Here is a 25,976-nt window from a genome sequence, read left to right as displayed (position 1 = left end):
CTCTCTTGGTTGAGCCATAGTCAGCTTCAGAAACCTCACAGCCGGGCTGGGCACAGTGGCTCACATCTGTAATCCCAGCACTTTGGAAGCAAAGGCAGGGGGATCACGAGGTCAGGAGATCGAGACCAGCCTGACCAAAGTGGTAAAACCCAGTCTCTACTAAAAATACCAAATTAGCTGGGCGTGGTGACGTGTGCCTGTAATCCCAGCTACTAGGGAGACTGAGGAAGGAGAATATCTTGAACCCAGGAGGCAGAGGTTGCAGTGAGCTAAGATCGCGCCACCGCACTCCAGCGTGGGCGACAGAGTGAAACTCTGCCTCAAAAACAAAACAAAACAACGAAACTCATGGCCTACCCTACTCTGATCTCCAGCTACTCAGCATAGAGCGACTGAACCTTTATGCTGCTTCCCTGCGAGTATGCTTCCTACTGTTTGAGAGCATGCGGGAACACCTCAAGTTCCAAATGGAGGTGAGTTTCTTGACGTGGGAAGAAAAGGGGAAAAAAAATAAGGAAATATATGGCATCTTCAGTGGGGCCAGCTCTATCATGCTACAGAGGTAGGATTTAGGGACTTCCTATAGGAGAGTGCTTTTAGCCTCCGGAGTTAGGTTCAATCAGCTGGCCTCTTGCGGAAAAGTTAAAAGGAGACTAAAGGAAACTGGCTGACCCCAAATATGAGAACTGCCAGGTAACCTCACCATGAGTGGGAACAGCTCTTCTGCCCAGCAGTTACTCTGCAACACAAGCAGGTAAGTCAAGCCAGCATTGTCACTAAATTGCTAAAAGGAACTCTAAATAGGACCAGGTCATGTTCACATAGAGAGCACAAAAGGGCAAGAGGCAACTTTTCTGGAACCAGGTATATGGTAGAGAGCCAGGCCTTATCCCCCAACATGGAGGCCAAAGAAGAGATATATTTAGGGGATGGAATACCTTTGGGTGTCTCTTAATACATGCCTCTCGGCCAGGCTTCTGCATCCTGTTTAATGTTTTTCCTGTCTAATTTTTTCTCTTCCTATCTTGAATCCTTTCCCCACCCAAATGGCAATTACTGGGTTATTGCCAGATGTACATCAAAAAGCTTATGGAGATCATCACTGTGGAGAACCCCAAGATGCCTTACGAGATGAAGGAGATGGCACTGGAGGCCATTGTGCAGCTCTGGCGCATCCCCAGCTTTGTCACAGAGCTCTACATCAACTATGATTGTGACTACTACTGTTCCAACCTCTTTGAGGACCTCACAAAGCTGCTGTCCAAGGTGCTGAACACTATTAACTGGCCTCTAGAAAAAGCATTATAAAGGAAATCTCCCTGGTGGTAGTGAGGATGCTACATACAGAGAGGGGAACACTTGAGAGCTGGGAAACCGAAAGAAGAAAGGTGTTTTCTAAAGGCAATGTACAAGTTAGAAGAGGTTTTGGAAATTTTTAGAAAATGATCAAAGTGTAAAGTGTTCTCCTAACTATGAGTCTAATGGATCTGTTTACCTTCCAGAATGCCTTCCCTGTGTCTGGTCAACTCTATACAACACACCTACTATCTCTTGATGCCCTATTGACAGTGATTGACAGCACCGAGGCCCACTGCCAGGCCAAAGTCCTCAACAGCATCACCCAGCAAGAGAAGAAGGAGACAGCCAGACCAAGCTGTGAGATAGTAGATGGCACCCGAGAAGCTAGCAATAGTGAGAGGCATTTTTTTCTTTGATGAACCCAGGGTTATATGCTTATCCCTTCTCTACTGTGAGTCCTTTCTCCTGTCCTTAGATCACTTCCCCTGGGATGCTCCCAATTCTGTTTCTGGGCTTTGGCGGTTTAAATCACAGGCCAGTCAGGCAGATTAGCAGAACTCATAGCCTTCTCCCTTTTTCCTTCTCCCCACTTTAGTTTTTTACAGAACTATTTTTCTTTATGACAAGAGAACAGATATTAAAGAATATAGGATTTCTGTCTCTGAAAGCTCCAGGCCCCACCGTCCCTCATCCCCAATATCTGCCTCCACTCTAATTAGTCTTCTCTAGCTCCCCCCTTGAAATTTGAGGTTGCAGAAGATCAGGGAAAATGACTGGGTAATCTCTTCATTAAATTAGAGAATCTAATCCTTGGCTGGGACAGGGACTACTTGTTTTGGCTTGGGTTTGTCCTGGTCGGGGCTGGCGCCCTGTGCGGGAACCATGCAGGTCTTCTGGGCTTTGGATTTGACCTCTCCTGCAGCTCTGCTTGGCTTCATACCCTGTAAGTCTTCGCGTATCTTCTTCTCTCTTACCAGCTGAGAGAGCAGCCAGCGATGGGAAAGCTGTAGGCATGGCCTCAGACATCCCAGGCCTGCATCTGCCAGGTGGAGGGCGGCTGCCACCAGAACATGGGAAACCAGGATGCAGTGATCTGGAGGAGGCTGGTGACTCTGGGGGTGGGTACTGGGTGTCCATGACCCTAAGCTCCTCACCTGGAGGGCCTGGTGGAGAGCAGAGGGAGGGAGCAGACACCTAGGATAGTAACTAAGCAAGCCTTGGTAGCTCGCCTTGCCTTCAGACTCAGAGAGAGGGAAGCAAACATATGGACCCTTAGTTGATAGGACTTCTAGGGAAGTGGAAGACTGGTGAGGACAAGATTTCTGAGGCTCCTCCTTGAAACTAGGGAGTATATTGGTGACCTTCCAAAAGTCCCTATCTGGGTAAAAAAAGGTCTTACAGATTTTTCCCCTCTCTTCTTCCTACTCCTAGCTGACAAAAAGTTTGCCCGGAAGCCACCTCGATTTTCCTGTCTCCTGCCAGATCCACGGGAACTAATTGAAATTAAAAACAAAAAGAAGGTACATACATATATTCCCCAGCCTCCGTCCACCTCTTTCTGGGTGTCCATTGTTGTAGGGTTTCCATCTCAGAGGGTGAAGATGAAGGAGAGTCTAGCACCTCATTGTGCAGCTTCCTGAGGCCAGTCTTTGGGCTTGTTGGGACTTCAGCAACTCCCATTTGAAGCCCTTCCCTTACTCCTAAGCTATGTAGTTGAGCATACCCTGTGTATGGCCCTGGGCAAATGCTATACCAATTGAGAACCAAGTGTCACTAGTGGCAGTGACAGGAGTCTTGAGAGTTGGTGTCCTGTGGGTCATTGAAGGTTACTGGTCATCTCCAGCCCTAGCATGATGGTTGGCAATAAAGGGGAATTGATATTTATTCTGGTGCTTTAGTAAGGTTCGAATAGCAATGTTCAAATCACTGTTTGTACTTTGGGTTTTTTTTTTTTTTTTTTTTCCAGACGGAGTCTCTCTCTGTTGTCTAGGCTGGAGTGCAGTGGTGCGATCTCAGCTCACTGCAGCTTCCACCTCCCAGGTTCAAGCAATTCTCCTGCCTCAGCCTCCCAAGTAGCTAGGACTACAAGTGTGTGCCACCACGCCCAGCTAATTTTTTGTATTTTTAATAGAGACAGGGTTTCACCATATTAGCCAGGATGGTCTCCATCTCCTGACCTCGTGATCCACCTGCCTCGGCCTCCCAAAGTGCTGGGATTACAGGCGTGAGCCACCGCACGTGGCCTGTACTTTGCGTTTCTTAACACAAAGAAAACCTAACCCTTTCTGGCCAGGCACGGTGGCTCGCGCCTGTAATCCCAGCACTTTGGGAGATCGAGGCAGGCGGATCACCTGAGGTCAGGAGTTTGAGACCAGCCTGGCCAACATGGTGAAACCCCATCTCTACTAAAAATACAAAAATTAGCCGGGCATGGTGGTGCAAGCCTGTAATCCCAGCTACTTGGGAGACTGAGGCAGGAGAATCAGTTGAACCTGGAAGGCGGAGGTTACAGTGAGCTGAGATCGCGCCACTGCACTCCAGCCTGGGCAACAGAGTGAAACTCCATCTCGGAAAAAGGAAAAAAAACCTAACCCTTTCTTTATTGCCAGCTTAAATGACTGTGGTTCATGTGTGCCCTTGAGTGCATGGCCGTGACTGGACATACATAAAGATGAGTTGCCTCCACGGTTAGTCCACTTTGTCCTTCAAACCCACGGCATTAAGCTAGGCAACCAAAGAAGCCAAGCCAGGCTAAAAACAAGAGGCTGGCTGTCAACAAATGTAAGGGATGGATATAAAACTGGAGAGAAGAATTACCTAGTTTCTTTCTTCTGCTTTTTCCCCTATCCTAAGTTAGAGGAGAGGAACTGTTTTTTTTTTTTTTTTTTTTTTTGAGACAGAGTCTTGCTCTGTCGCCCAGGCTGGAGCGCAGTGGCCGGATCTCGGCTCACTGCAAGCTCCGCCTCCCGGGTTTACGCCATTCTCCTGCCTCAGCCTCCCGAGTAGCTGGGACTACAGGCGCCCGCCACCTCGCCCGGCTAGTTTTTTGTATTTTTTAGTAGAGACGGGGTTTCACTGTGTTAGCCAGGATGGTCTCGATCTCCTGACCTCGTGATCCGCCCGTCTCGGCCTCCCAAAGTGCTGGGATTACAGGCTTGAGCCACCGCGCCCAGCCGAGGAGAGGAACTGTTTTATGTTTCTTGAGCACTCAGGAAAGGAGTAAAAAAGCTCGTAAGCCAATTCACTTAGACATGAAGATGGGGGAAAGCTAAGGCCGCTATGATCTAGCCTTAGTTCTGTAGTCACGAAGAACCACATCCTAGGAGCTTTTTAGCTGACCAACTGTGGGTGGGCTATGGTGGACTCCAGGCTGGCCTTGTCTAATTTAGAGGCAAAGTAGCTTCTGTAGCTCTAGTTTTTCTCACGCAGCTGCTAATCACTGGCACAGAGCAGTTCAATCAGAAACCAAAGAAGGGGATTCAGTTTCTGCAAGAAAAAGGCCTCCTCACCATCCCAATGGACAACACAGAGGTTGCTCAGTGGCTCCGAGAGAACCCTCGGTTGGACAAGAAAATGATTGGAGAGTTTGTGAGTGACCGCAAAAACATTGACCTGTTGGAGAGCTTTGTGAGGTGAGGAAGCTGTAAGAAATGTGGGATATAGCCAGGTACGGTGGCTCACGCCTGTAATCCTGACACTTTGGAAGGCTAAGGGAGGCAGATCACTCGAGCTCAGGAGTTCAAGACCAGCCTGGGCAACATGGTGAAACCCTGTCTCTACAAAAAATACAAAAATTAGCTGGGCATGGTGGCACACGCCTGTAGTCCCAGCTGTTCAGGAGGCTGAGGCAGGAAGATCACTTGAGTCTGGGAGTTCCAGGCTACAGTGAGCTGTGATCATGCCACTGCACTCCAGTCTGGGTGATAGAGTGAGACCTTGGCTCAAAAAAAAAAAAAAAAGGGTGGGACAAGGTTAGTGATTGGATTAAAGGGACAGAACATCCATACCTCAAAGCAGTCTCCATAAATTTCTTCTGGAGACCCTGGCCAATGTTCTTCCTCTTCCCATCATTTATATCTGTTGGACCTGAAAGGGACTCCAACGAGATAGTTTGGGGAGCCCTTCCATTCTGCATGGAGTCCATTGCAAAGGGGTAGAGCAGGGTTCCAGGGGGTGAGGGTTCTAGGCAAGAGCCTGTGGATGTGAAAAGTATTAAGGCTAGGGGTTGTGTTAAGGATGAACAGGAAATACTGCCCCTTTGCTAGATACCTCAGCCTCCTCTCTTCGAGTAAGAGTAGGTTAGGAGGACAGTGACTAAAAGAGCCTGACATGTGCAGCTTACACATTTTCAGCCTCTTCTTCCTTTCTTTCCCTATAGTACCTTCAGTTTTCAGGGTCTGCGACTGGACGAAGCTCTCCGCCTCTACCTGGAAGCCTTCCGTTTGCCTGGGGAAGCACCAGTCATCCAGAGGTTGCTGGAGGCATTCACGGAGCGTTGGATGGTGAGTTTGAGTGTCAGGGGCTGAGCCCAGGATCGAGGTCAGTTTGACTGAGGGCTGAAGAATCCAGCTGCTATCTCTTTTTTTTTTTTTTTTTTGGAGACAGAGTCTTGCTCTGTCACCCAGGCTGGAGTGTAGTAGTGCAGTCTTAGCTCACTGCAGTCTCTTTTTTTTTGGAGACAGAATCTTGCTCTGTTACCCAGGCTGGAGTGTGGTAGCGTAGTCTCAGCTCACTGCAACCTCTGCCCCCTGGGTTCAAGTAGTTCTCCTGCCTCAGCCTCCCGAGTAGCTGGGATTTCAGGCACCTGCCACCAAGCCTGGCTAATTTCTGTATTTTTAGTAGAGATGGGGTTTTGCCATGTTAGTCAGACTGGTCTCGAACTCCTGACCTCGCGTGATCTGCCCACCTTGGCCTCCCAGAGTACTGGGATTACAGGCATAAACCACCACACCCAGCCTGCTGTCTCTTAAAAAAGGCAGAGAGCAAAATTAGTGACCTTTCCACGAGGAGATCAGCTTCTGTTAAGGAGTTGGCAAGAGGCTGGCTACTTTCTGGACAGTACCTCCCCTTTGCACTAGCACTGACCAGTGGGTTGGTAGTGAGGGTTTAATTGGCCAGAGAAGGGCATTGACACAGGCGGGATCTTTGCTTTTTCAGAATTGTAATGGCTCCCCATTTGCCAATAGCGATGCCTGCTTTTCCCTGGCTTATGCTGTCATCATGCTTAATACTGACCAGCACAACCACAATGTTCGTAAACAGAATGCACCCATGACCCTGGAGGTAAGCTTGGGTCCCAGTCAAGGCAAAGAAGACCCAGCACAGCTTTGGAGGTAGCAGGAATGACATAGGATTTCCAGTGGGCATGATGGGTGGGGTTCTGTTCAAGGAATCAGGAAGGGCTGGCCAACCTAGAAAAGGGACTGGGGTGGGGAAGTGGGTTTTTTCACTTACTTTTTCCTGAGTCCTATTTACTAAAAACCCAGTAGTCCCTTGAGTGGGGCTTCAGTATTGACACGGGAAAAAACTTACTGGCCTGTCTCTAGGAGTTTCGCAAAAATCTAAAAGGTGTGAATGGAGGCAAGGACTTTGAGCAAGACATCCTGGAGGACATGTACCATGCCATCAAGTGAGTATACATAGAGAATAGTGCAGTATCTCTGTTAAGAAGAAGCACGTTTCTTCCTTTCCCAGTTTTTACAGTCATGTCAGACTACAGTGACTCACGTGCCCTGGATTTAGCCTCAGGACTTAGTTGGACAGCCCCCTCTCTGCCAATTTGTTTCTTCCTTAAAGAAGCCTGAATGGTACTGGGACTCTAGTACTCTAAGCCAGGGTCCAAAATGCTGCTTTTAAGTAGGATATCATGGCCCCATTTTCTGAACTTTAAACAGGTACATTTTCCTCTCTAGCTTACAAGATGCATTTTCTGGCTGGTAAAGAACCCAAGATGGGCACTGGAGTGTTAGGCCCAGGTTACAGGTCAGAAATGGGCCAGTTAGTTCTTTACTGTAAATCAGAAAAGATAGAATTGTTCATTTTGTCACACCCAGTAAGAATGTGTGATCTTACTACAGAACTGAAGGCCTCACTTCCAGATCGGGCTTTGAGATTATGGGACACTTCCTTTCTTTCTCCCTGCTTCCACTGGTGGGTGGAAAGCAGACCACTGAGCTGCAGTTCTGATGACCTCTCATCAGTGGAGAGTGCTAGTATGGATGAACTCCTAGTCTTGGTTTGGAACCAGTCAGGTTCAAAGCAGTGCAACTGCTCCTTCCTTTACCTCCTGACAGGAATGAGGAAATTGTAATGCCTGAGGAGCAGACGGGCTTGGTTCGGGAGAACTATGTGTGGAATGTGCTGCTTCATCGAGGTGCCACCCCTGAGGGCATATTCCTGCGTGTGCCTACTGCCAGCTATGATCTTGACCTCTTCACCATGACCTGGGGCCCCACTATTGCTGCTCTCTCTTATGTCTTTGACAAAAGCCTTGAGGAGACAATCATCCAGAAAGCCATCTCAGGCTTCAGGTAGCCCAGCTTTGGCCTTGGTCTTCACCTCCCCCAGGCTCATCTCTGTGAGCTAACATGGTTTTCTCCATGCCTCTCTGACTCCTACTCTTCATTAGAATGGGGTTCCCCCTGAGTTTTTGGAGGGAGGCTGAAGCTTGGGTAAGCTCAGTCTTAAACAGAAACAAGATTAAAAGGTTTCTTCCTGGGACTGACTGAGGAAGAGCCCCATGCAAGCTCAGGGACTTGGAAGGGCTGCTTGGCCTTCCAGTGACTCTGTTTCTGGGATGGGGGTAACGTTACAGGAAGTGCGCCATGATCTCCGCCCACTATGGCCTCAGCGATGTGTTTGACAATCTCATCATCTCTCTATGCAAATTCACAGCTCTCAGCAGTGAGGTGAGCAGGTGCAGGAACTGTGTACTTGGAGCTCCAAAGGAGGACCTCTCTTTTAGCCATGGATCTACCCTTATCAACAGACCTGGTTGCCCTCAGCATCTTCCCTCACTGCCCCTACTTGAATATACCAGAGCTTAGGCCATTTCTGGCTTGCACACTCTGGGATAAAACTAGTGTTACTTCATGTAATGGGGATGGGAAAGGAGATATAGGAGTGGGGAAGGCCTTAACTAGGTTAACCCACTCCCACCAGTATTATGGGGGATTGAAGCAGAGCCAACAAAAGGACCCTGAGGGAACCATCATAGGCAGAGACCTAAGAGATTTTCCTTTCTAGACATTAGCTCGGCCTTAAGTCTCTTCTCATCCTCTTTTCCAGTCTATTGAGAATCTGCCCAGTGTATTTGGAAGCAACCCTAAAGCCCATATTGCAGCCAAGACAGTATTCCATTTGGCCCATCGTCATGGTGACATCCTGCGGGAGGGCTGGAAGAATATCATGGAGGCCATGCTGCAGCTCTTCCGAGCCCAACTACTGCCCAAGGCTATGGTAGAGGTAATTCTTAGTAGGAGACTAGTCAGCAATAACAAGGCAAGAGCTGCAACATTGTATGCTATCTGTATGTAGAAGTAAGTAGTTGAGAGTAATGCTGGGCCTGATCTGCCGCAGCTCACCAGGAATGCCTCAAACGTAAGAACACAGATCTTAGGGGATAGCTGTAAAAGAAGGCCAGTAGATGCCATTGCCAATCACCAATTGGAACAATAATATAGGGGCAGAAGCCTACAGGAGGAAATCCAGAGTACTTTGGTGGGTGGAGGCAGGGGCAAAATACAAAGGACATATAGAAAGAAATTATTTTGACTTACTTTTCCAGGTAGAAGATTTTGTGGATCCCAATGGCAAGATCTCTCTACAGCGGGAAGAGACACCATCAAACCGGTAAGAGCAGACCAGAGGCTCAGGGGCTTGGGGAGGGAGAGTCAGAACTTTGGGGCTCACCAGGCCATATGCCCTTTTTCTACAGAGGAGAGTCAACAGTGCTGAGCTTTGTGAGCTGGCTAACACTGAGTGGGCCTGAGCAGTCTAGTGTGCGGGGCCCATCCACTGAAAACCAAGAGGCCAAGAGAGTGGCCTTAGAGTGTATAAAGGTAACTGCCCATCCACCCCTGGTGAGAAAGCCTAGACACTTTCCTATTAGACAGATGCTACCCAGTGAACTGAAGAATAAATCATCCAGATTTGTAACCAGGGCTGACTCTGCCCTCTCCCTGGCTCTTGGGGACATTCTGTTCCCTTCAGCCCTTGTCAAAGACCCCCTCTCTCTTTTGCCCTCTCTAGCAATGTGACCCAGAAAAAATGATCACAGAAAGCAAGTTCCTCCAGCTGGAGTCACTACAGGAGCTCATGAAGGTAAAGGATGAAGAAAGGAAGCATGGAACAACTGGCTGAATCTGGGAGGGGTGATAGGGACAATATTATTTCTGTCAGGACAGGGCCAGTGGTTGGCTTCTTTTCCATGCCTACTTTTCTGCTGCTGTTCCCCTTCAGGCTCTGGTCTCAGTGACACCAGATGAAGAGACATATGATGAGGAAGATGCTGCTTTCTGCCTAGAGATGCTACTAAGGATTGTGTTGGAGAACAGGTAAGATGAGCGTAGTCTTTAGGCAGACCCCAAGCTAAACTTGTGCCAAAGGGATGAAAGCCATCTGGCTGAGTGGGCTCTGGGGAACTGTAGGCAGCAGGGGAAAAGCTTACTCATCATTCCTGTCTACTTAGGGTGTAATATCAATGAGTCCTGAAAGGCCTAGGGGACCTAATGCCCAGTGGCCTCTCTGGCTGAGACTATCTTCATTCCTTTGTATCTACACAGGGATCGTGTGGGCTGTGTGTGGCAGACTGTTCGAGACCATCTATACCACCTCTGTGTTCAGGCACAAGATTTCTGCTTCCTTGTGGAGCGGGCAGTGGTGGGGTTGCTACGCCTGGCCATTCGGCTGCTCCGGAGAGAAGAGATCAGTGGTCAGGTAAGCAGAATGCATCTTGGAGAGTGGGCAGGTATGTGGCCACAGTTGTCAATTATGAATATAGCCTGAGACAGAGAGTACATTTAGTGCCCCATAGCATGAGCCCAGTGACCAACCACAGGGCTGGTGCAATCTAGCAGGGGGCATTGTGAGTGAGCCTGAAATGGCCTCAGGCATGGAGCCTGTGCTCTGCACCTCAGCCTCCTAAGAATCTGCTTTGTAGGACTGGCCTGCTACTGCCTTATAATAGTCCCAGCTCTATACCTGGTTTCCTGTCATGCTTATGACCCACCTGAGATCTCTTTGCTTAACTATAAAAAACAACAAGCATAGAACTAATAAGTGGATTCAGCAAGGTCACAGGATGTGATATCAATACACAAAAAGTAATTATATATCTACATGCTAACAGTGAACAATATGGAAACTGAAATTTAAAATACAATACCATTTACAAGTGTTCCAAATAAAGTGAAGTAATACATAGCTGACAAAACATGTATAAGATTTGTATGATGAAAACTACAAAACTACAAAATAAGTTGAACAAGATGTAAATAATTGAAGAGGCATACTATGTTCGTAGATTGGAAGGCTCAGCATAGTAAAGTTGTCACTTCTCCCCAAATTGTTCTGTAAATTCAACATAACTCCTATAAAAATCCCAGAAAGGTTCTTGTAGACATAGGTAAGCTTATTCTAAAATTTAGATGGAAAGGCACAAACTCTAGAATAGCTAGAAAGAATAAAGTGGAAAGAATCATTTTCTCTGGGCCGGGTGCAGTGCTTCATGCCTGTAATCTCAGCACTGTGGGAGGCCAAGGCAGGCAGATCACTTAAGATCAGGAGTTCGAGACCAGCCTGGCTAACGTGGTGAAACCCCATCTCTACTAAAAACACAAAAATTAGCGGGGTGTGGTGGTGCATACCTGTAATCCCAGCAACTTGGGAGGCTGAGGCAGGAGAATCACTTGAACTCTGGAGGCGGAGGTTGCAGTGAGCTGAGATCACACCACTGCACTCCAGCTGGGCGACAGAGCAAGATTCTGTCTCAAAAAAAAAAAAAAAAGAATCACTCTGGTATTGAGACTTACTGTCCACTTTGGGAGGCCGAGGCGGGTGGATCACAAGGTCAGGAGATCAAGACCAGCCTGACTAACATGGTGAAACCCCATCTCTACTAAAACTACAAAAATTAGCTGGGCATGGTGATGCAAGCCTGTAATCCCAGCTACTCGGGAGGCTGAGGCAGGAGAATCGCTTTTACCTGGGAGACGGAAGTTGCAGTGAACTGAGATTGTGCCACTACACTCCAGCCCGGGCGACAGAGTGATACTGCATCTCAAAAAGGAAAAAAAAAAGACTTACTGTCGCCTGGACGCAGTGGCTCACGCCTGTAATCCCAACACTTTGGGAGGCCAAGGCAGGCGATCACCTGAGGTTGGGAGTTCGAGACCAGCCTGGCCAACATGGAGAACCCCCGTCTCTACTAAAAATACAAAATTAGCCAGGCATGGTGGGGCATGCCTGTAATCCCAGCTACTCAGGAGGCTGAGGCAGGAGAATCGTTTGAACCCAGGAGGCAGAGGTTGTAGTAAGCCAAGATCACGCCATTGCACTCCAGCCTGGGCAACAAGAGTGAAACTCTGTCTCAAAAAAGAAAAAAAGACTTCCTGTATAGCTACCATAGTCAAGATGATGTGGTGTCGATGGAGGGACAGACACGTAGATCAATGGAAGAGAGTAGAGAGCCCAGAAATAAGCTCAACACAAATATGTTCAGTGGATTTTTTGACCAAGATGTAAAAACAATTCAGTGGAGGAGGAACAGCCTGTTCAATAAGTGGTGGAGTGATTGAAATCCATAGGAGGAAAAAGCAAATGAACCTTGACCTAAAACTCATACCTTACAGGTAAATTAACTCCAATGGATCATAGATTTAAATATAAAGCTATTAAAACTTCAGAAACAGGAGAAAATCTTCAGGATCCAGAGCTAAGCAAATAATTTTTAGCACGTTTGGCAATCCCGTGGATCTGTTTCCTGCCTCAACACTGTCTGGATGGAACAGATCCAGGGGGGCACTCTTTTTCAAAAAAAATAATAATTTTTAGACTTGACATTAAAAGCACAATCTAGAAAAGGAAAAATTGATAAGTTGGACTACATTAATATTTTTTAAAGTTTTGTTCTATGAAAGCCTATGTGAAGACGATGAAAAGACAAGCTATAGATGAGGAGCAAATATTTGCAAATCACATATTTGAAGAAAGGTATCTATAATATAGAAACTCTCAAAACACAACAGTGAAAAACCAATCAAATTATTAATAGAAAATGGACAAAACATAGGAACAGATGTTTTGCCAAAGAAGACATACAGAGGGCAAATAGGCACATGAAATGAAGATAGCATCATTAACCATCAGAGTACTACAAACTAAAACCACAATGAGCCTGGGCGCAGTGGCTCCTGCCTATAATCCCAGCACTTTGGGAGGCTGAGGTGGGTGGATCACCTGAAGTAAGGAGTTTGAGACCAGCCTGGCCAACATGGTGAAACCATGTCTCTACCAATAAATACAAAAATTAGCTGGGCGTGGTCACGCACTCCTGTAGTCCCACCTACTGAGGAGGCTGAGGTGGGAGGATCACTCGAACCCAGGAGGCAGAGGTTGCAGTGAGCTGAGATCATTCATGCCACTGCACTCCAGCCTGAGTGACAGAGCAAGACTCCATCTGAAAAAAATAAAACCACAATGAGACATCACTACCCACTTTTCAGAATGGCTGAAATAAAAAGTAGTGACATTACCAAATGCTGAAAGGCTGTGGAGAAATTGGAACATTCAAAAATTGCTGCGTGGGAATGTAAAATGGTACAGCTACTCTGCTGGCAGTTTCTTATAAAATGAAACATGTAATTACCATACAACCCAGCAATGGTACCCTTGGGCATTTATCCCAGAAAAGTGAAATTTTACTTTCTCATAAAAACCTGTACATGAATGTTTATAGAAGCTTTAGTTGTAATAGCCAAAAACTGGAATCGGCCCAGATGACTTTCAATAGGTGAATAAACTGTGGTACATACATACCATGGAATACTATTCAGCGATTTAAAGCAACAGACATCTCCTGGGAACTATGCTGAGTGAAAGAAGAGCCAATCTAAAAAGGTTATAGAATATATAATTCCACTTATATAACATTTTTGAAATGACAGAACTTTAGAATTTGAAGACAGGCCAGGTGCAGTGGCTCACACTTGTAATCCCAGCACTTTCGGAAACTGAGGCTGGTGAATCACTTGAGGTCATGAGTTCGAGACCAGCCTAGCCAACATCTCTACTAAAAATACAAAAATTAGCCAGGTGTGGTGGCTCGCACCAGTAATCCCATCTACTTGAGAGGCTGAGGCAGGAGAATCACTTGAACACGAGAAGCAGAGGTTGCAGTGAGCCAAGATCCTGCCTGCACTCTAGCCTGGGTGACAGAGTTAAGACTCCATCTCAAAAAAAAAAAAAAGAATTTGAATACAGATTGCTAAGGGTTAGGGATGGGGAGAGGAAGGAAGAGGTGGGTATAGTTATAAAAGGGCAACATGAGTTGGCCATGGTGGTGCATGCCTGTAGTTCCAGCTACTCAGGAAGCTGACACAGGAGGATCACTTGTGCCCGGGAGTTTGAGGCTGCTGTGAGCTATGATCATACCACTGCACTCCAGCCTGGGTGACAGAGCAAAACCTGTCTATAAAAAAAGAAAAAGGCAACATGAGGGATACTGTTGTGGTGGAACTGTTCAGTATGTTGTTATGTAGTGGAGACATAAACCTACACAGGTAATAAAATTATAGAGAAATTAATACACACAAAAATGCAAGTAAAACAGGAAATCTGAGTAAGATCAGATAGTATCTTGATTATGATATACTATAGTTTTACATAATGTTACCATTGGGATAAACTGGGCAAAGTGTGTAAGGGACCTTTTTGTATTATTTCTTTACAACTGCATATTAACCTATAATTTTCTCAATAAAAATTTCTATTTGAGGCTGGGTACAGTGGCTCATGCCTATAATCCCAGCACTGCAGGAAGCCAAGACAGGAAGATCACTTGAGCCTGGGAGTTCAAGGCCAGCCTGGGCAACATAGCGAGACCCCATCTCTCCAAAAAGGAAAAAAAAATTAGCCAGGTGTGGTCACACACACCTGTAGTCCCAGCTACTCTAGCGACTGAGGCAGGAGGATCACTTGAGCCCAGGAGTTTCAGGTTGCAGTGAGGTGTGATTGTGCTACTGTGCTCTAGCCTGGGAGACAGACCAAGACCCTGTCTCAAATAATATAATTAATGTATTTCTATTTGACAAAAAGAAAAGACCAGAGCAGTATCCTAAATTGGGTCCTAGCCAAACTGTCTTCACTGACCTAAGGAGACTGATGGGGAAGAAAACTAGACAGAAAGCTGTGTGCCCACTCCCCACTTCCTACCCTAACCCCACTCCAGGTACTGCTCTCCCTGCGCATTTTGCTACTGATGAAGCCCAGTGTGCTATCCCGAGTCAGCCACCAGGTTGCGTATGGGCTCCATGAACTCCTGAAGACCAACGCAGCCAACATTCACTCAGGTGATGACTGGGCCACACTCTTCACGCTGCTGGAGTGCATCGGCTCAGGTGTGAAGCCTCCAGCTACTCTGCAGGCCACAGCCAGGGCAGATGCACCTGATGCTGGTAAGCCCTTTCCCAGGGAGACTCAGGCTGGCAGATAAACAGTTACACCCCAGGAGTTGGGACAGGAAAACAAAACACAGGTTACTACGTGCAGCAGATTAAACAGCCCTGGCTTCTGCCATTGCTTCCAGAGCTTCCAGTGCCTGCTGGCCAGTACCCATAAGTTAAATAGCATGAGGGCAAATAAGCAATGCAGACGGCTATGAAGCCAGGCTTTCTACTGTCCTGAGGACTGAGTTGTCCCGAGGACTGTTTCCCAGTTTCTGTTTCTGAGCTGTCCTGAGGACTGTTTTCCCAGAATTCTGAGCAGACTTTATATCACTAAATCGATACATCACTAAATCCCAGAAACTGGGAAAACAGTCCTCAGGACAGTAGAAAGCCTGGCTTCACAGCCTTCTGCATTGCCTATTTGTCCTTGCCACCACTCCCTAGAGTGGTGCTATAGCTGCCACTAGATGCCATCAGGAGCCCAGATTAGCCTGCCACCTTATTTGGTCAACAGAGAAGCTCTTCTGGCCATCCTTTGACCCTTTGGTGACAGAAATTAAATCATGCCAGAGAGAGGGGAGGCCAGGCCTCAGCATCTTTTTTCTGAGAGCCTGATTTTTCCCTCATCCCAGTGCCCCATCCCCACCCTGACTCTGCCCTTCTCCCTGCCTACTGTAGGGGCCCAGTCAGACAGTGAGCTCCCATCCTACCATCAAAATGATGTGAGCCTGGATCGAGGGTACACTTCTGACTCAGAGGTCTACACTGACCATGCCAGGCCGGGCAAGATACACCGATCAGCCACAGATGCCGATGTGGTCAACAGTGGTTGGTTAGTGGTGAGTGATGATATGGGCAGCAATTGAGTCTCCCCTGCTTGACCTGTGGGAAGAATTCCTGGTCCTCTGCAAGGACATTCACATAGGGGCCAAGCCTGGGTCCCCAGCTCCTCTGTGTACTTTACAGGTCGGGAAGGATGACATTGATAACTCCAAGCCAGGGCCCAGCCGCCCAGGCCCTTCACCCCTGATCAATCAATACAGCCTAACAGTGGGACTGGATTTGGGGCCACACGACACTAAGTCTCTGCTTAAGTGTGTGGAATCGCTGTCCTTCATTGTCCGTGATGCTGCCCACATCACACCTGACAACTTTGAGCTCTGTGTCAAGACTCTCCGGATCTTTGTGGAGGCCAGTCTGAATGGCGGTGGGTCAGCTGATGAGGGGGCAGCTGGGGAGTAGCCATGCTATTATGCAGGCGAGAGGCCGAGAGGGGAGAAAAGACAGGGTATCTATGCCTATATAGACATGGAAATGTGACCTGAGTCTGGCTCTGCTCAGGATGCAAGTGCCAGGAGAAACGTGGCAAGAGTCACAAATATGACAGCAAAGGGAACCGCTTCAAGAAGAAATCCAAAGAGGGATCAATGCTTCGTCGGCCTCGAACCTCCAGCCAACATGCCTCTCGGGGTGGGCAGAGTGATGATGATGAGGATGAAGGCGTGCCTGCCAGCTACCATACGGTGTCTTTACAGGTCAGTCAGGACGTAAGTATGGCACCCTTTACTTCCTCTCCTCCCCTGCACCTGATACTGGGAGACTGGGGCGGCCAGGGAAAGCCAGGGCTGAGGGGAAGGGCCCATGTGTGCCAGCCCAGGCCCTGGGCCACCATCTTAACAATATTCCCTTACCTAAAACCTTACCTGTAAGTCTTTATTTGCTTAAATTTATTTATTTATTTGTTTGTTTTTATTTTATTTTATTTTTTATTTTATTAATTTTATGATGGAGTCTCGCTCTATCACCTAGGCTGGAGTGCAGTGGTGTGATCTTGGCTCACTGCAACCTCTGCCTCCCAGGTTCAAGCGATTCTCCTGCCTCAGCCTCCCGAGTAGCTGGGACTATAGGCACGTGCCACCATGCCTGGCTAATTTTTTGTATTTTTAGTAGAAATGGGGTTTCACCATGTTAGCCAGTATGGTCTTGATCTCCTGACCTCATGATCCACCCGCCTCGCCCTCCCAAAGTGCTGGGATTACAGGTGTGAGCCACCACACCTGGCCTTTAAATTTATTTTTAAACTAAGGTTTACTTATTTTTTAAGTAGGTTCAAAATATACAAAAGGGTAAACTGATAAAAGTTTCCAATCCATTCTTGTCCCCAGCTGCTGAGTTCCCCTCACTAGAAGCAACCACTGTCACCAGTTTCTTGTCTATCCTTCCAGAGTTATCCTGTATCTATTCAAAGGCATATAAAATTAATTCTGTGAGCAGAGTATATATCACTAAATTGATGGAGAACCAATTGCCTTAAAAGAATAACCATAAAAACATGACAAAAGTGGCTGGGCACAGTGGCTCACACCTGTAATCCCAGCACTTTGGGAGGACGAGGTGGGTGGATCACAAGGTCAGGAGATCGACACCATCCTGGCTAACACGGTGAAACCCCGCCTCTACTAAAAATACAAAAAATTAACCAGGCGTGGTGGCGGGCACCTGTAGTCCCAGCTACTCGGGAGGCCGAGGCAGGAGAATGGCATGAACCCGGGAGGCAGAGCTTTCAGTGAGCCAAGATTGCGCCACTGCACTCCAGCCTGGGCGACAGAGCAAGACTCTGTCTCAAAAAAAGAAAAGAAAAGAAAAATGATAAAAGTAAAAATGTATTAAATCTGGCCAGACACTATTGCCCATCAAAGCCTCTGAGCCTGAGGTTTTCTCTTTTAAAAATGAAATTAACAGCCAGGTACAGTGGGTCACACCTATAATTCCAGCACTTTGGGAGGCTGAGGCAGGAGGATCAGTTGAGGTCAGGAGTTCAAGACCACCCTGGGAAAAATTGTGAGACCCTGTCTCTACAAAAATTAAAATGCAAAAATTATCTGGGCATGGTGGCACACATTGTAGTCTCAGCTACTGGGGAGGCTGAGTAGGTGGGAGGATTTCTTGAGCCTAGGAGATCCAGGAGGCAGTGAACCATGACGGTGCCGTGCACTCCAGCCTTGCACAGAGCAAGACCCTGTCTCAAAACATAAGAAATAAAATTGGGCCAGGCATGGTATAATCATACCTATAATCCCAAAACTTTGGGAGGACTATTGCTTGAGCCCAGGAGTTCAAGATCATCCTGGGCAACATGGCAAAACCCCATCTCTACAAAAATACAAAAAATGAGCTGGCCGTGGCAGCGCACAGCTGTAGTTCCAGCTACTGACAAGGCTGAGGTGGGAGGATCACCTGAGCCCGTGGGTTTGAGGCTGCAGTGAGCTGTGATTGTGCCACTGCACTCCAGCCTGGGTGACAGAGTGAGACCCTGCCTCAAAACATAAAATTAAATTAACAACATGAGGCTGTCTCTGTCATCAGCAGGTGTGAAATACAATTGAAAAGAAAGTATCTTTCTCACTGTGAATCAGGATTGTGAAATACTCAGTCCACACACCTCCTAAGTCTTTCTCTCTCAGGAGAAATCTCTGACTTGGAGAGTCCTTTGCAAGGACTGGAACAACCAGGAAGTCAAGTCAAGGGAAAGAGTAGCAAGTGGGTGAGGTATGGCATGATTGGTGCTAGGGTCACCTTGAGGACTCAGTCAGGGACAGTGAGTGGGAAGGGGGAAAGGCATCCACCAGACCTAACCCCACTCATGTCCTGCCCCCTCCTGTGATCCTAGTTGCTAGACCTGATGCACACCCTGCACACGCGGGCAGCCTCTATCTACAGCTCATGGGCGGAGGAGCAACGCCACCTGGAGACAGATGGCCAGAAGATCGAAGCTGATTCTCGCACCCTCTGGGCCCACTGCTGGTGCCCTTTACTGCAGGGTAAACCAGGAGGGGCAGAGGTAGGGAGTTTGGGGAGCATCAGGATCAAGATGCCTGAAGGATCCTGACCCTGCTCTTGCTCTCAGGTATTGCCTGCCTGTGCTGCGATGCCCGGCGCCAGGTACGGATGCAGGCATTGACCTATCTGCAGCGAGCACTACTTGTACATGATCTGCAAAAGCTAGATGCCCTGGAATGGGAGTCCTGTTTTAACAAGGTGGGACTTCCTACTGGTCTTAAGATAAAGTTCAGATCCTAAGAAAAGGAAAGCCAGGCAGCCTGAAGAGCCCCTAATGTGAGTCTTCAGCCTGCATCATACCTTCCCTTCTGCTCTGTGCCCATCCAGTTCCTGGCTTCCTTGGGGCAAGGCTGCCTAGCTGACCCACATAGGGAGACATTGCACATTTACCCCCACCAGGTGCTGTTTCCTCTACTTACGAAGCTCTTGGAGAACATCAGCCCTGCAGATGTGGGCGGGATGGAGGAGACCCGGATGAGGGCTTCCACACTGCTCTCTAAGGTACTGCTCACCACCCTACACCCACCCTCTCTCCCATACCTGCCTTTTCGCAAGGAGGGAAACCAGGGCTTCTGGCAGGACCTAAGATTCATTGTAGGTGCTCACAACCCCCCAGCTATGGACACTAGGCCGGACCTGGGGACCCGAGAGGATTCTGAATCTTAGATCAGAGATTCCTCTATCTCTGATCTAAGATTCTCAGCCTCAGAGAGGGGTCCAGAGGCTCCTACAGTCCCCTCAGCTGAAGGGGGCTGGTGGGCCGTAGGTCTTCCTGCAGCACCTGTCTCCACTGCTGTCGCTCTCTACCTTTGCGGCCCTCTGGCTCACCATCTTGGACTTCATGGACAAGTACATGCACGCAGGCTCCAGCGACTTACTGGTATGTTCCACCTCAGCTCGGCTGCCTGCCTCCTGTCCCACCTGCTGGAAGGACTTGCCCTTTCCCCCTTGGTAGCTACCTCCTTTTACCATACTCTCCCATGCCCTCTTTCCTATTCTCATGGTCCCACTGCCACCTGCAGTCAGAGGCGATCCCTGAGTCTCTGAAGAACATGCTTCTGGTGATGGACACAGCGGAGATTTTCCACAGTGCAGATGCACGGGGAGGTGGCCCCTCAGCCCTCTGGGAGATCACCTGGGAGCGCATTGACTGTTTTCTGCCTCACCTACGAGATGAACTCTTCAAGCAGACCGTCATCCAGGGTAGGGGGCTCAGCCCAGCTTTATCAAAAAGAGTCCCCTGCCTGGGCGCAATAGCTCACACCTGTAATCCCAGCACTTTGGGAGGCCGAGGTGGGTGGATCACCTGAGGGCAGGAATTCGAGACCAGCCTGACCAACATAGTGAAACCCCATGTCTATGAAAAATACAAAAATTAGCCAGGTGTGATGGTGGGTGCCTGTAGTCCCAGCTACTCAGGAAGCTGAAACAGGAGAATCGCTTGGACCCGGGAAGTGGAGGTTTCAGTGAGCCGAGATCACAGCCTGAGCGACAGAACGAGATTCTGTTTCAAAAAAACCAGAGAGTCCCCAAAGCTGAATTTATTGTCTGTGCCCTGGGTGGGTAGAAAGGCTATTGGGTAGCTAGGGCTCTGCTGGAAAGAAAGCACTAAGAAGTGCCATTTCGATTCTCTACCATCTCCAGACCCCATGCCCATGGAGCCTCATGGCCCAAAGCCTCTCGCCTCAGCCCACCTGACTTCTGCTGCTGGTGATACCAGGACACCTGGACATCCACCTCCCCCAGAGATTCCATCTGAGCTGGGGGCCTGTGGTGAGTCTCTCTGGGCTAGCCTGATAGGCACTGAGTAGCAAGCAGGGGGCCTAAGAGGAGGCCCAAGGGGGCATGGGAATGCTGCTGAGCAGGGGCTGTGAGCCGAGGGAAGGAGGCCACTAGAGAGTCCTGTTGCCGCTCTTCCCATGACAAATGGCAGAACCATAAGCTATGAGAACTATGCAATCTTCAGGCTTGGGAAGAGAAAGCTGGATCAGGGACTTGGAATGAATTTTCAGAGGTTTCCTTTCAGAGATTTGAGTAGAGAGTAACCTGAAGGCCAGGTGCAGTGGCTCATACCTGTAATCTCAGCACTTTGGGAGGCTGAGGAGGGCAGATCACCTGAGGTCAGGAGTTTGAAACCAGCCTGGCCAACATGGTGAAACCCCGCCTGTACCAAAAAAATACAAAACTTAGCTGGGCGTGGTGGTGCACACCTATAATCCCAGCTACTGGGGAGGCTGAGGTGGAAGGATCGCTTGAACCCGGGAGGCAGAGGTTGCAGTGAGCTGAGATCGTGCCACTGCACTCCAGCCTGGGTGACAGAGTGAGACCCTGTTGCACCAAAAAAAAAAAAAAAAAAAAAAAAGTAGCCTTGCAAAGGTGGTAGAAGGTAGATATAAGGTAGCTGAACATTGAAATGAGTTTTGAGGGGAGACTCCCAACTTTTTAGGCTGGTGGAGGGCGGGGCGTGTTGTTTACAGGAACAAGGAGGAACAAAGATTCTATAAGCAGCCAGCTGGGCAATGTGAGAGTTGTCTTGTGCCAATAAGGGAATCTGACTATAGCCACCTTGCTTTCCCTACAGACTTTGAGAAGCCCGAGGGCCCCCGAGCCGCCAGCAGCAGCTCCCCAGGATCACCAGTAGCCTCAAGCCCCAGCAGGCTGAGCCCCACCCCCGATGGGCCTCCACCTCTGGCTCAGCCCCCACTGATCCTGCAGCCCCTGGCTTCCCCACTGCAGGTGGGCGTGCCACCCATGACTCTGCCCATCATCCTCAACCCTGCGCTCATCGAGGCCACCTCACCAGTGCCCCTCCTGGCCACACCCCGCCCCACAGATCCCATACCCACCTCTGAGGTCAACTAAGGCAGGTCACTCAGAGATCAGGACCAGTGCTTCCCACCAGGCTTTCCTTGACCCCACTTCTGGCTGTGCTGTGGGCCACAGGCTCTTCAGGCCAAGTCAGAGCTGCTGTTGCTGCCACTTGGATGGGGACCTGAAAAAGAGAACGTTTGATAGCCCCAGCTAAGACCCCCAATCAGCTGTGGGACCTTTTTCCTCCTCTGTGCTCCATTCCTGGAGGTTCAGCCTGGGAGTGCACTCAGCTGTCATCTGCAGCCTCTGCCTCCAGCCTGGCAGCTCTGGGAGAGGCATCCGTGTGCCAGCCCTGCAGTGCCTGCCCACGGTCAGGCATTGAGAACTAAGCCCAACCACTCTGCACTTTGTTTTCCACTCCCATTAGCCCTGGGCCACCTCCTCCAGTTCTTCCTCTTTTACTAATTAGTTGGTCAGTTTGGAGAGTTGACTGGCACCATGGAGGGTAGGCAGGGAGGGGCTGGGTGGGGGACTGCCCACAGGAGCATGTACATATGGAAAAACAGAACAACAATGGACTTTTTATGATATAATAAATGTCTTAGTACCAGCATCATTGTCTCTCCCTCCGGTTTCCTTCTTGAGCTTGTGGGTCAGGGCACCATGTTATCGGGTGTGCAGGGCTTGGGCTTGGTGTGAGCAGAGGCTGAGCCTACCTACCACCACCACCCCCTCCCCAACCCCGCTAGATGCTAGGCCTGGGGTCAGGATTCCTTCACCACTGCTGACCCCTGCCCTGCCACAGGGTGCACCCTTGTCATCACAGGTGTGCCCCGGGGCTTGGGCAGTGGCTCGGACAATTGTCATCTTCCCTAACTGTTCCAAGGGAGACACGAGACAACCTGTCCTGGGTGAGAGGGAAGAGGAGTGAGGGCTGAGCTGTAGTTATTCATAAGTCTTCTCTCAGACACATCTCACCATCCAAGAGCGCAAAACAGCCCTTGGGGTTTCAGATGAGCCCAAGAGTTCGAGGCTGCAGTGAGCTATGATTGTGCCACTGTACTTGAACCCCCCCCTGTCATCCAGGCTGGAATACAGTGGCACAATCATAGCTCACTGCAGCCTCAAACTCAGGTTCAAGCAATCCTCTCACATCAGCCTCCCAAGTATCTGAGACTAAGGTGCGCACCCCTACACTTGGCTAGTTTTTTGTGTATTTTTTGTAAAGATGGGGTCTCACCATGTTGCCCAGACTGGTCTTAAACTCCTGGGCTGAAATGATCTTCCTGCCTCCGCCTCCCAAAGTGCTGGGATTACAGGCGTGAGCCACTGCACCCAGCCCTGGGAAGGATATCTTGCCCACAGCTGCAGTCATGGGTTTGGGGCCCAGGGCATTCATTTTGACCCCAAACTGAAGAGGGGTAACTTTTCCCGGCCCCACAAACCTCAAACCTCACTCACTGCAGCATGATTACAGGATCCCCTCTCCTCCTTTCCCTTGGCATCAGGGTAATACAGGTGGGCGTGTGTATGGGGCAGGCTGTGTGGCTCCTGCAGGGTGGAGGTGCTATGGGTGTGTGATACTGTGAAATAGATATTTGGTCTTCACCCCGTTTCCTGGCATAACTCTTAAAATCCTTAAAATCTCCAAAGTGATGTCCTTTGATATATGATTGACTGACAGCTGGCAGTCCCTATGTAGCTTCTGGATGGGGGCTGGTCACCAAAGCAGAATTAAAGGGTTGAAACTTTCAGCCTCAGCCCCCAACCTCCCGGGAGGGAAGAGGTACTGAAGGTTAAGTTGATCACCAGTGTCCAGTGGTTTAATCAACCGTGCCTATGTAATGAATCTTCCCTAAAAACCCAAAAGGGCAGGGTTTGGAGAGCTTCCAGATAGCTGAACATGTGGAGGCTTACAGGAAGGTAAACAAGAGTGCATCCTGTGCCCAGAGGGTGGTGTACCACAGCTCCATGTGGACATCACTCCCAGGCTCTGGACCCTTTCAGACCTCACCCTATGTATGTCTTCATGGCTGGTTATTTGTATCCTTTATAATATTCCCTGTAGTAAACTGGTAAGTGTGTTTCCTTGAGTTCTGTGAGCTGCTCTAGCAAACTAGTTGAACCCAAACGCAAGAAGGGGGTCATGTGGAGTGCAATTTATAGCTGGTCAGTAAGAAATACAGGAAAAACCACTTGGGACTTAACAATTGGCATCAGAAGTGGAGGCAATGACTGGGCACCATGGCACATGCCTGTAATCCCAGCACTTTCAGAGGCGAGGCAGAAGGATCCCTTGAGGCCAAGGGTTCAAAACCAGCCTGTGCAACATAGCGAGACCCTGTCTCTATTTAGAAAAAAAAAAGGCATTTTTTTAAAGAAGTAGAGTACAGTCTTGGGGAATGAGCCCTCAACCTATGAGACCTGGCACTATTTCCAATTAGATAGCGTCAGAATTGAATTGGAGGCCACCCAGCTGGTGTCCACTATAGAGCTGATTGCTTGCCTGGTGTGTGGGGGTTTTCACACACACACACGTTTGGTCACAGAAGTCTTCTGTGTTGATTGTTTTTGAGTGAGAAAATAGAAACACTCTGAATGTGTTTTCCCCTCCCATGGTGGGAAACAAAATTCTGGTTAGTAAGCTTTCCCAAGTGAAGCATCCACATCATCTTGGCTTCCTCCTCCACAATGGTGCCTTCCCTTCCCTGGGGCACAGAGAACAGTGTGGCCCTGTTGTACTTCCAGCTGGCCTCCATTACGGAGAGTTAAGGGCACTCACCCCCTGCACTGGGGCCCAGCTGGCGTTATGATTCTCCAGCACCAGGCTTCCCTTTGCTCAGCACATCCACGTGGCTGGGCATTTGGACCTGTGCAGCGCCTCCCTCAGTGTAGAAAAAGGCACCTCAGAAGTGGGAATAACCTGATGTGGAAAAATACTGATATGAAACCGGAAGCTCTTAGGCTAATTTCTCCCTCTTCCTTCTTCCTCAAGTCCAGGCCATGCCTGATTTGCATGCTAACCAGAAGCCTTGCCCAACCCTGCTCCTGGGAAAATTAGGAGGGGCAGAGAGCCCTGTGTGTGTGCAGAAAAGCCTGCAACTACAGCCAGCTAGATGCTGGGGCATTTGGCTTCAACTATGGTGTCTCTGTTCTCCCATCTGAGCCCCACAAGCTCTGCCTTTAGAAGCTTCCATGTGTTTCCCTATGGGAGAAATAGTGTTGACTGCTGCAAATAAGTCTGAAGGCCACCCTATGAACAAAGAAATAGGACAGCTCTAATGTCCCTTATAAAACCTATCTCAAAAATTAGGAAAGAAGTGGGAACAGGAGTGGAGCAGGGTGCAGTGGCTCACGCCTGTAATCCTAGCACTTTGGGAGGCTGAGGCAGGAGGATTGCTTGCCCAGGAGTTCAAGACCATGCACCTGTGGCCACGCTACTCTGGAGGCTGAGGCAGGAGGACTGCTTGAGCCTGGGAGGTCAAGGCTGCAGTGAGCTATGATGGTGCCACTGTACTCCAGCCTGGCAACCGAGCAAGACTCTGTCTCAGAGAAAAAAAAAAAAAAAAAAGGCTGGAGCAATTGCAAACTGGCCCACTCCCTGCTGGGAAGCAAAGAAAAACATTTGCTGGAAGTTGCATTCTGTTATTAAAAAGTAGCTGAGGCCAGGTGTGGTGGCTCACACCTGTAATCTCAGTACTTTGGGAGGCTGGGGCAGGAGGATCACTTGAGGCCAGGAGTTTGAGATCAGCCTGGGCAACATAGTGAGACCCCGTCTCTATTTTTTAAAAGATTTCAAAAATATATTTAAAAAACAGAAGACCAGCTGATATGCGTGATTTGTATTGTGGACAATATTGTCTCTCCGAAAGCAAAGGAAGCTGCAAGAGGAACTAATAAGTAAGCCTTAATTCTGACCAACAAAGAAGAATGGCTTGGTGATGTGGAAGTAACCAAATCTTGGGGGAAAGTAATAGCATAGTCTAGAGGGAAATGCTGGTCTTAATGGACATCTCCCACCAGAAATCCAGGATGGCAGATAAAGTCAGAAGGAAAGGTAGAGACGGTTCCATGACCTAAGACCCTAACATAGAGAACTGGCATTGCTAGAGCACCTATATGTGTCAGTATTGAGTGCCTTGCTCAAACATTTTATTTTTATTTAATGTGAGGAGGGGGATTTTGTGTTTTTTGGGCTTTGTTTTGTTTTTTTTTTTTCTGAGACAGAGTCTCACTCTGTCACTCAGGCTAGAGTGCAGTGGTGCAATCTTGACTCACTGCAACCCCTGCCTCTTGGGTTCAAGCAATTTTTGTGCTTCAGCCTCCCAAGAAGCTGGGATTACAGGCATGCACCACCACAAC

At 48.7% G+C, this 25,976-nt stretch overlaps 1 protein-coding gene across 14 annotated transcripts in view; it reads left to right on the top strand.

The window, feature by feature from the left end:
* The window catches only part of LOC105478352 (golgi brefeldin A resistant guanine nucleotide exchange factor 1), a 139,470-nt gene extending 117,243 nt beyond the window's left edge, over positions 1-22,227 (top strand). For 7 of the 14 annotated variants that reach the window (XM_071069217.1, XM_071069216.1, XM_071069215.1 and 4 more), the window contains 28 exons: positions 375-473; positions 1,072-1,266; positions 1,503-1,692; positions 2,277-2,417; positions 2,731-2,819; positions 4,729-4,931; positions 5,678-5,801; positions 6,457-6,582; positions 6,846-6,928; positions 7,593-7,829; positions 8,114-8,207; positions 8,587-8,763; positions 9,086-9,150; positions 9,236-9,359; positions 9,550-9,621; positions 9,760-9,854; positions 10,083-10,236; positions 14,747-14,972; positions 15,642-15,802; positions 15,930-16,170; positions 16,305-16,510; positions 18,634-18,784; positions 18,871-19,001; positions 19,203-19,304; positions 19,570-19,683; positions 19,826-20,006; positions 20,448-20,576; positions 21,385-22,227. In XM_071069217.1, the coding sequence (XP_070925318.1) occupies positions 375-473; positions 1,072-1,266; positions 1,503-1,692; positions 2,277-2,417; positions 2,731-2,819; positions 4,729-4,931; positions 5,678-5,801; positions 6,457-6,582; positions 6,846-6,928; positions 7,593-7,829; positions 8,114-8,207; positions 8,587-8,763; positions 9,086-9,150; positions 9,236-9,359; positions 9,550-9,621; positions 9,760-9,854; positions 10,083-10,236; positions 14,747-14,972; positions 15,642-15,802; positions 15,930-16,170; positions 16,305-16,510; positions 18,634-18,784; positions 18,871-19,001; positions 19,203-19,304; positions 19,570-19,683; positions 19,826-20,006; positions 20,448-20,576; positions 21,385-21,665 (4,191 nt within the window). In that variant the 3' untranslated portion in view covers positions 21,666-22,227. Of the gene's footprint in view, positions 1-374; positions 474-1,071; positions 1,267-1,502; positions 1,693-2,276; positions 2,418-2,730; positions 2,820-4,728; positions 4,932-5,677; positions 5,802-6,456; positions 6,583-6,845; positions 6,929-7,592; positions 7,830-8,113; positions 8,208-8,586; positions 8,764-9,085; positions 9,151-9,235; positions 9,360-9,549; positions 9,622-9,759; positions 9,855-10,082; positions 10,237-14,746; positions 14,973-15,641; positions 15,803-15,929; positions 16,171-16,304; positions 16,511-18,633; positions 18,785-18,870; positions 19,080-19,202; positions 19,340-19,569; positions 19,684-19,825; positions 20,007-20,447; positions 20,577-21,384 lie in introns of those variants that run through there. The other 7 variants (XM_071069218.1, XM_071069213.1, XM_071069212.1 and 4 more) reach the window with 4 other exon arrangements.
* The last annotated feature ends 3,749 nt before the right edge of the window (positions 22,228-25,976 follow it).

The sequence above is a fragment of the Macaca nemestrina genome, chromosome 9 (genome assembly GCF_043159975.1).
Source record: "Macaca nemestrina isolate mMacNem1 chromosome 9, mMacNem.hap1, whole genome shotgun sequence".
In the NCBI taxonomy this organism is placed as follows: domain Eukaryota; kingdom Metazoa; phylum Chordata; class Mammalia; order Primates; family Cercopithecidae; genus Macaca; species Macaca nemestrina.
The sequence above is the reverse complement of the archived record's forward strand: the minus strand, read 5'-3'. Positions and strand labels throughout refer to the sequence as shown.